The sequence below is a fragment of the Psammomys obesus genome, unplaced genomic scaffold, assembly GCF_907164565.1.
Source record: "Psammomys obesus unplaced genomic scaffold, mPsaObe1.curated_primary_1811, whole genome shotgun sequence".
Classification (NCBI taxonomy): Eukaryota; Metazoa; Chordata; class Mammalia; order Rodentia; family Muridae; genus Psammomys; species Psammomys obesus.
The window spans coordinates 3,699,479-3,709,015 of NW_026595981.1; the positions used below are offsets into that span (position 1 = coordinate 3,699,479).

Sequence of the window (9,537 nt, forward strand, 5' to 3'; positions counted from 1 at the left end):
ACACACACACACACACACACACACACACACACACACACACACACAGACTAGTGATGCTCAGAGGACAACTGGGCAGGAGTCGTTTTTTTCCTTTTACTATGTAGGTTCAGGGGTCGTCAAGCTTGGCAGTGGACACCTTTCCCCGACAAGCCCTCTGACCGACCATTGTCTTGTATTGTGGCTCAGGCTGACCTCAAACTCACTATAACGCTCCTGCCTCAGCCTGAGCTTAGAGTCCAGGCCTGGGCTGCCATGCCAGCAGAAAGGAATGTTTACAGAAGGGCTGGAGCTGCTTTCCCACTGCTGTCTACGCATTCTTTTCCCTTCTCCGCTCTTCAGAGGCCATCACTCTCTGACCCTCGCTTCCCTGCTGTAAAATAAGGCTGAACTATCTATACCACAAAGTTACAGTTTGGATTAAACAAAAAGTGATTAGCATGCCCTCCATTCAGGAAATTAATGTTGTATGTTTTGCAGGATGAGGGAGGAAGGCAAAGCTGCCGTCTCCCCGGTAGCGTTCCTTCTTGCCCATCCCCTTCCTGGGCTGGAAGTCACCTCCATCCTTTGCACAGGTTTACTTTAATTCAAGACCTGGAAACGCTAATAGGGAAATAATTGGCAGGAACAATTAAGGCATTGTCTTGCAATGGCACAGACCACTTCGGCAGCTCTGTAGGGGGGGAAGAGCTGACGGTGGGCAAGAGCTCTGGAGATAGGAATGCTCCGACCCTGTCTACTCACCTTGTCAAGGCTTTGCCACCCAGACTGGGGGGGCAGCCTGGTATATGACAGCAGGAACCCTAGTGGTAGGCAGAGGCTGTTCAGGCCCTCAGCAGAGGCAGGTCCCCACCTGGGGCAGGGATGACCATCTGGGCGGCCCCCTCCAGCCTCCCTAATGGCTCATCAATCCCCCTCAGCAGCAGGCATAATTTCATGCCACAGTAACCTTTTCTCTTGCAGCAAATTCCTTTGCACAAAACTCCAGTTCCCTCTTTGTGCTGCCAGACAAAAGTGGCAGAATGCAATGGGGCCAGAGGCCTATCAAGGGGGAGCAGATCCCTAAGAGAGACTAGGAGAGCTGGCCCGCTCTGCCTCTTTGTCCCAGAAGCCCTCCCTCCTCTGCCCAGTTTTTGTCAATGATCAGCTCTTTCCTTAATGAGTGTAATTCCCCTAATTATAGACTGTAATTAGCCCTGATCCCAGAGATGGGAACAGGAGGAGCGTGTGCTCACAGGCACTTCTCGTGGGTTGGAGAGACAGGGTGCCAGGACAGTGAGTAAGGGCCTGGGAACCACATCTCCGTGCAGGCCATGTCCAAGCTGATGAAGGAGGTCACGATTATCAGCTTCCACACATCCTTGTGGCTGAATAGATTCCTCTGGCCCAGGCCCAGTCCGGGTGGGAAGGCAGCCTGTCTGATAGGCTCCTCCTCTCTCCGTCCTAGTATTCCTGGCACTGGACTTGGCTCTAGCAACAGCCGCCAGCAAGAAAATAACTCAACAGATTGTGGTGGTGCAGACTCCCTGGGAACGGTTGGTTGTCATGGCAATAGGAGGAAGCTCATCTTGGGAAGTGGCACTTACCCATGATGGAGTCTGGGGGCGCCTCTCAATGCCACCAGCCTCCTGCTTTCACGTCATCCCAGCCCACTCCCTTCCCAGGTTGTGCTGGGACTCACAGAGAAGATGACAGTGCAGGTGCTGAGTCTGACACCTGGCCTATGGCTTCCAGGGTGACAGCTCCTCACCCATCTATGGGGTATAGTCCTCCCTAGCCTAGCCCAGGGGGAGTGAGTGACACGCTGAACAACCTCCAAGGCCAGCCTTGTCTGTTACTCTCAGGTCTCTCGGACTCCTCAGGCCAGGGTTCCATATTAACTGGGGCCAGGTAGGAGGCTGAGGGCATGGAGAGCCAGGAACTCAAATCCCTACCCTACCAAACACTTGCAGTATGATGAAGGTTCACGGGCTCTCTGAACCTCAGTCTCTCCCAACCTCAGCTTTCCTTATCATTAAATGGGCTAATGGCTCCCACCCTACCCTCCCTCTTCCAAGTATATTGTAGGTGCTGAGTGAGAAGGGTGTGAAGGGTGTGAAGGCACGTCAGGAGCTGGAAAGCACAGCGAATGTAGGATGGTAGTCCTCACGACTGCAAATGTTAACAGCCAGCTCGGGGTGGGGTGGGGGGCTAGGTGTGTGCTTTGTGTGAGGCCCTACCTCTCGCCCCCAGCATTGGGTGAAGTACTCTAGCTCACCGGTTAGACAAAGAAAGCGAGGAAAAGGTAGCCTACCCAAGGTGGCACAGCAGGCACCAGGGGCTGCTCTCAAACCCAGGGGATCTACCCCAGAACCCATCTCCTAAGTGTTGCCCTCTATCACCTGCCAATCACAACTAGCCTCTTCTTGGTCATACCCTCAAGCCTCTCTTCTTGTTTTCACATAGTAACTAGCAAAAAGACAGGTGTGAAAAGCTTCCCAACTGAGTCACAGCTGACCTCAAGCTTTGGGAACTCATTTGTCCAAAGGCAGTCCCTTTTTCTATTCACATAAAGGCATGCAGAGACATAGCCACGCCTTCTCTTCACTTTTCTCCTTGTCTGCTCCAGGCATTGTACCTACCTCTTAGACCGGAGCCAGACTCCCTGTTTATAAGCTTTTTCTGGGGGTTAGCCTAAGGGTTGGGGTTTACCAGGCAATTTTATGGGATTTGCTGCCACAATGTGGTCATAAACGGTATGACACCTGCAGAAGCTACCAGGATTCCCAGAGTGGCTAATCCCACCCTCAGCTTCCAAGAAACTGAGTGTGGCTTTCTCACACCCATCCCAATGTCTTTAAAAGTCCTTTGCTGGCCTACTGACTGTGTCTCTTAGTGTTATTAGAAGCTACACTAATAAAGCCTCACCAACATGACTGTCTAAACATGAATTGAACAAGGACAACAATAGATAAGCCAAAGCAGATAAGGCAAAGACCGCCTCGACCCTACACAATAAAGGGATTTCGAGAGCAGGGAGAAATAGTCTTCCCTAGGGAAGAACACAGCAATTGGTTCTCCAAGACCAAATGGTCAGCCCTGAAAACATACCTACATGAAACATTATACAGACTGAGCAGGTCATATTTAAGAATACATATGTAGGAGCTAGAGAGATGGCTTGGTGGTTAAGAGCACTGGCTGCTTTTCCAGAGGTCCTGAGTTCAATTCCCAGCAACCACATGGTAGCTCACAACCATCTGATTGCCCTTTTCTGTCATGCCAGCATACATGCAAATAGAGCACTCATAAGCATAAATAAGTAAACCTTAGAATATATTGTAAGTAAAGCTTAAAATAATAATAAACCTTTAAAAAGAATATATGCATATACTTATACAATTAATAAAAAAGAGGTCATGAATTTGAAAGTGAATAAGGAGGGGTATGTAGGAGGGATTGGATGGAGAAAAGAGAAATGAGAAGTGATGTCATTACATTATAATTTCAAAAATAGAAGAAAATTTTCAAAAACAAACGAAGAGGCCTTTAGTGCTGCCATTAAGCTTTGTAAAACTTCTCTGGGAATACCAAGGAGACCTCCGCTGTCTGACTTCAGTCTCTCCTGAAATTCTTGTTTGCTTCCTACAGGAAAAATAATGGCTACAAGTCATCTATAATATTTCTCTTTTAGCAATGAGGCTCAAACATAGGGGAATATTCTACCACTGAGCTATATACACCAAGACTTCTAGAAGATTTGTTATCAGCTGGTGTCAACTTCCGAATGGTTTGGTTTCATTGTTTGGTTGATTTTGAGACATGGCCTAACAACATAGCCTAGGCTGACCTTGAACCCAAGACTCTCTGGCTTCAGTACCCCAGAGGCCACATGTGTGCCTTCACACCTAGCAAGCATTTCCAAGCTCACTTAAGAAGCAAGGAAACAGCCAATGCTTGGAAGACAGAGGCAGGTGAATCTCTGGTTTTGAGTAGCCTAGTCTGCAGACCAAGTTCCAGAGCAGCCAGGGCTGTACAAAGTTGGGGGTGGGGAGAAGAAGAGGAGGAAGAGAAGAAAGAGAAGGAGAAGAAAGAAGAGGAGGAGGTAAAGAAACACAGAGAGAAAGCTTAAGTAGGCTGCCCAGTGTGTCACTGGACTTGAATCAGAACCTGTCTTCAAGCTCCCAGTTCTCTGCTGTTCTGCTAACCAACGCCCCCTACCCTCTACAAGGAAGCAAAGGGAAGGCTTTTGGGAAACTTCCAATGCTTCCTCTGAGCCCAAAGACACCTGGAGCAGGCTGGGAAGGCCCTCCCCTTCCTCACTGTCACCCATTCTCTCTCCATAGCCTATCTTCTGAGCTGCCACTTTCCCCGACGTCCAGCTTATGGTGATGTGACTGTCACCAGCCTCCACCCAGGAGGCAGTGCCCACTTCCACTGTGCCACCGGCTACCAGCTGAAGGGTGCCAGTTTCCTCACCTGTCTCAATGCCACCCAGCCCTTCTGGGACTCCCAAGAGCCTGTCTGCATTGGTGAGTGGGTCCCTACAGAGGAGGCTCGTTGCCAAAGAGAGGAACAAAGTGGGGGTCATCTCTGATCTCCGTTGCTGTCTGGGACTTTCAGTTATTTTCTATAAGGAAGCTAAAAGATGGTCATGCATTTCAGTGGTATTGAGGCAACCTACATTTCTTACTGTGGAACTGCGAGGCTCTGGGGGAAGAACCGCTGTTTGACTCAGGCATCTCCTCAGCCCCCTAACCTTCTATGAATTCTGTGGTTGAATGGCCCAGAAGCCCCCACTGCTGGGCCCAGACAAGCAGCTCAGCCTTTCTTGAAGAAAAAAAAAAAAAAAAAAGGCAGTTCCAGGCCAGAGGGGTCAGTGTTGAGCATTCCTTAGCAGCCAGTCAAGGAATGACAGTATAGTGATGTCTGGAGAGCTACTACAGAAGGTATCTTATGCCACCTGGCATGAATCAGCCCTGACTGTCCTGCCTCTTCTCCACATCCATGCATTCATTTTGCTCATCCAACATCGAAAACCAACTCTAGGCCTTCCCTGAAAGACACGGTCTCTGTCCCAACAGGGTCCCAGCTAAGGGACGGACCCAAACAGATGGCTGAACTGTTTTATGTATGTTCTGGGCTTCAAATCCAAGGCCTGTTATCATGCTAGGCAAGCCAGAAAATTAGTTTTAATTTTAAGAAGCAAGGAAAGAGTAGCAGGGCATGGCGACATGCTTGTCATCTCAGCAGTGTAGGTGCTAAGCAAGAGGACTGACTGCAAGTTCCGTACTAGGCTGGGCTACACGGGGAGACACGAAAGGCTAGGTGCGGTGGCACATCTTTTAACTCCAGCACGCAGGAGGCAGAAGCAGGTGGGTCTTTGGGTTCAAGGTCATCCTGGTCTACATAGCAAGTTCCAGTGAAACCCTGTCTTCAGAGAGAAGAAAGAAAGAAAAAGAGACATGAAGGAAGGAAGGAAGGAAGAAGGAGGAGAGGGAGGGAGGAAGGAAAGAACCCAGGTACAGTGGTGCACACCTGTAATCCCAGCACTCAGGGAGGCAGATATCTGTGAGTTTGATGCCAGCCCAATCTACAAAGTGAGTCCAGGACAGCCAAGGCTACACAGAGAAATCCTGTCTTGAAAAACCAACACCAAAAAAATAAAAATAAATAAATAAATAAATAAATAAATAAATAAATAAATAAATAAATAAGAAAGAGGAAGTATAAGACATCTCTTATAAAAGATGGCGGTAGGAGGATCAGAAGTTCAAGCCAGCTTGGAGTCCCTGAGGTAAAAATAAAATAAAATAAAGAAAAAGAGAAGGAGGGAAGGAGAGAAGAAGAACACAAGAAAACAAGGAGAGGAGGATGGACAGAGTGGCCTAAAAGTATCAGCTATATCCAAGAAAGGCAGAGTCTAACGTAAGAGCTTTAACATTAGAGAGGAAGCCTGGGGAATCAGAGCCGGTCAGTAGAGGGAAGAAAGGCTTGCGTGAAGCCAGGCAGTAGCTGCTCTGCTCACAGTCAAGAAAGCTACAGGTAAGGGCTCAGAGATGCGGATGGTGAGTAGGTGAGATTCTGAAGTTTGGGCTGCTTGGGGCTGCGGCGTCTGGACTGCAAGGCTGGTTTTCAGAGCTACCACGGCAAAGATGGTGTCCAGACAAAGTCCCTATTGCCCTGCAGAGGGTACGAGGCTGGGATGGGGAAGAGGTTTGGGAGGCTGCTTCGAACAAGTGTAGAGACCAAGCCGGTCCATCGCCACCCACAGCGGCTTGTGGCGGAGTGATTCGAAACGCCACCACCGGCCGCATCGTCTCTCCTGGCTTCCCGGGCAACTACAGCAATAACCTCACCTGCCACTGGCTGCTGGAGGCGCCGGAGAGCCAGCGGCTGCACCTGCACTTTGAAAAGGTCTCCCTGGCAGAAGATGACGACAGGTGAGAGGCTGGACTGCCCGAAGGGGAGCGCCCGACCTGGCGATGCCCTGTTGGGGGAGGGGGCGCCAGCCGCATAGCTGCCGCTCTTCCGGCGCAGGCTCATCATCCGCAATGGGAACAACGTGGAGGCCCCACCGGTGTACGACTCCTATGAGGTGGAATACCTGCCCATTGAGGGCCTGCTCAGCTCCGGCAGACACTTCTTTGTGGAGTTCACTACAGATAGCAGCGGGGCAGCTGCAGGCATGGCCCTCCGCTACGAGGGTGAGCCTGCTGGAGCCTAACCGGGCCGCTAGGCTCTTTCTCCCATCCCCTTAACGTCTCCGACTGCATTCCCTCACTCTTTCCAAGTTTGGCACCCGCTCCCTGCCCCTTCTCTCCAGTCCACGATCCCCATCCCATCTTTCCAGGAGCCCTTTGCCTGGGCCACAGATTTCTGGCCCAAGAGAGTGAATTCTTCGGGTTTAAAAAGAAAAAAGCAAAACAGGCTTCAACATTGGGGGGGGGGGGGACCGCTGCAAGAGACACACTAGACCCACGCGTACAGCCTTGTGCTCATTAACTCATCAAACAATTGTTGCGAGCCTTTTGTATGCTAAGCACTAAACTAGCCAATGGTTAAGAATACAATGGTTATTTAAGATGGCTTCCTGACCACAATAGGGTTGGATGCCCTGTTCCCCTGCCTCCTGTTCCAAGCCCAGGATATGCATTTGTCCTGAGGAGAGAAGTGGGAGAACGCCTGACCTCTGGCCTTTCCCAGTGGAGGCTGAGCTGGGTTGGGCACTGTGGTTCACAGCCTTCCAGCAAGGGCACTGCTATGAGCCCTTTGTCAAATACGGCAACTTCAGCAGCAGCGCACCCTCCTACCCTGTGGGTACCACCGTGGAGTTCAGCTGTGACCCTGGCTACACCCTGGAGCAGGGCTCCATCATCATCGAGTGTGTCGACCTCCACGACCCCCAGTGGAATGAGACAGAGCCAGCCTGCCGAGGTCAGCGGGCACCAGTGGGTGGGCCTGCCAGGGCGGCAAGCTGGGTGGGTGCTCAGGAGCCAGCCACAGGGCCAGGGGCCAGAGGCCCTGTTAGGTGTGATTGGTATTTCCCCTAGAGGGCGGAGCTGGGGTCCACTCGTAGTGGGCGGGGCATTCCTTCGGGCAGGTGGCAGCCCCAGGACACCATAGTGGAGAGAATGCGCCTTCCCGGGCTCCCCTTCCTTGCAGCCGTGTGCAGCGGGGAGATCACAGATTCTGCAGGCGTGGTGCTCTCTCCAAACTGGCCAGAGCCTTATGGCCGGGGGCAGGACTGCATCTGGGGTGTACACGTGGAGGAGGACAAGCGCATCATGCTGGACGTCCGAGTGTGAGTGCCTCGGGTCAGGCGAGCCTGCTCCTGCCCATCCTGGGCGCCTCCCCCAGCCCGTCCTGCCGCCCTGATCTTCCTCCTCTACAGGCTGCGCATAGGCTCTGGGGACGTACTGACCATCTACGATGGGGATGACCTGACAGCCCGAGTCCTGGGCCAGTACTCAGGGCCCCGTGGCCACTTCAAGCTCTTTACCTCCATGGCTGATGTCACCATCCAGTTCCAGTCAGACCCTGGGACCTCCGTGCTGGGCTACCAGCAGGGATTTGTCATCCACTTCTTTGGTGAGTTTGTCCCTGCCTAGCAAGTCAAAGAGTGCAGGCCAACAAGGAGCCGGGATGCCCTTTCAGACAAGGGAAACCTGGGAAGGCCCCAAGTATCACCAGGAGCCTGTTAGAGGAAGAGAGATCTGGGAGGCAGCAGGAAGAACTTCTTTACAAAAACAGGGAGCTACAGAAAAGTGTTGGTGCCTTCCTTCCTGACAGCCTTGGGCAAAGGGAAGTGATGCTCTCCCTCACCCTGCTTTCGCCCCTCTCTGGGGCCTGAGGGACTGAACAAGAGCTTCTGAGAGCAGAGCCAACACCAAGATGACAACCCTGAAACCTTGGAGACCCAGTGATGTCAGGGGACAGGGGGGAAGGGGGGACTTGGGAACAGAGGATGAGTCACTGAGCCGGTTCTGTCTAGCCTAGTCCCAGGAGAATCTGCAAGAACCAAAGGAACCTCAGGGTTGGCACTAGCACAGCGACTTTGGTGCTGGCTGAGGGGCTGCATGGCCTGCTTGTGTCCCCAGAGGTGCCCCGCAATGACACGTGTCCGGAGCTACCGGAGATCCCCAATGGCTGGAAGAACCCATCACAGCCTGAGCTGGTGCACGGCACAGTGGTCACCTACCAGTGCTACCCCGGCTACCAGGTGGTGGGATCCAGTGTTCTCATGTGCCAGTGGGACCTAAGCTGGAGTGAGGACCTGCCTTCCTGCCAGAGGGGTGAGTGTGCCTGTCCCCATGGGCTCTCCCAGCCTGCCTCCTAGGTTCTGACAGTACGTCTAGCACTGGCCCTGTTTCTGCTAGCATCCTGTTCTTCTAACGCATCCCTCCATTTCCTTGTCTGTGAAATGGGATGATCCATTGTCACAGGACTTCCAGATAAGTATTACAAGCATCTCTTGGCTGACTGATGACCAGGCAGTGCTTGCTGACGCTACTGCGTGGGAAGGAATCAATGGCTTTGCTGACCTTAATGAATGGGGAAAAATTACATCAGCAAAATGGTAGCACAGTCAGGCATGGTGTGTCACATGCCTGTGATCTCAGCATTCAGGAAGCTGAGGCAGGAGGATCAGGAGTTTGAAGACTGCCTGAGGTACAGTGTGAGACATTTATCTCCAAAAAGGGGGGTGGGGTGGAGATGGCTGGTGGCTGAGGTCTAACTGTTCTTGCCAAAGACCTAGTTTTGGTTCCCAGCCCCAACATGAGGCAGTTCACAGCTTCCTATAGCCAATTCCAGCAGACTCAACATCGTCTTCTAACCTTAGTGAGCATCTAAATGCATGCGGTACACATAAATTACACACACACACACAATGAAGTGAAGATCCAAAAAGGCTGGGGATGTAGCTCAGTGCTAGAGTACCACCTGGCATTCGTGACATCCTAACATCATTTCCAGTACTGGAAAGAAAAGAAAGAAAAGAAAGAAAGAAAGGAAGAAAGAAAGAAAGAAAGAAAGAAAGAAAGAAAGAAAGAAAGAAAG

The 9,537-nt window shown here is 51.6% G+C and overlaps 1 protein-coding gene across 1 annotated transcript in view; it reads left to right on the top strand.

Moving 5' to 3' along the window:
• The window catches only part of Sez6 (seizure related 6 homolog), a 38,106-nt gene that overhangs the window by 25,288 nt on the left and 3,281 nt on the right, over positions 1 to 9,537 (top strand). The window contains exons 5-12 of the mRNA XM_055619548.1: positions 1,445 to 1,532; positions 4,261 to 4,508; positions 6,251 to 6,419; positions 6,517 to 6,683; positions 7,219 to 7,413; positions 7,642 to 7,780; positions 7,871 to 8,067; positions 8,577 to 8,771. Coding sequence (XP_055475523.1) covers positions 1,445 to 1,532; positions 4,261 to 4,508; positions 6,251 to 6,419; positions 6,517 to 6,683; positions 7,219 to 7,413; positions 7,642 to 7,780; positions 7,871 to 8,067; positions 8,577 to 8,771 — 1,398 coding nt within the window. The remainder of the gene's footprint in view (positions 1 to 1,444; positions 1,533 to 4,260; positions 4,509 to 6,250; positions 6,420 to 6,516; positions 6,684 to 7,218; positions 7,414 to 7,641; positions 7,781 to 7,870; positions 8,068 to 8,576; positions 8,772 to 9,537) is intronic.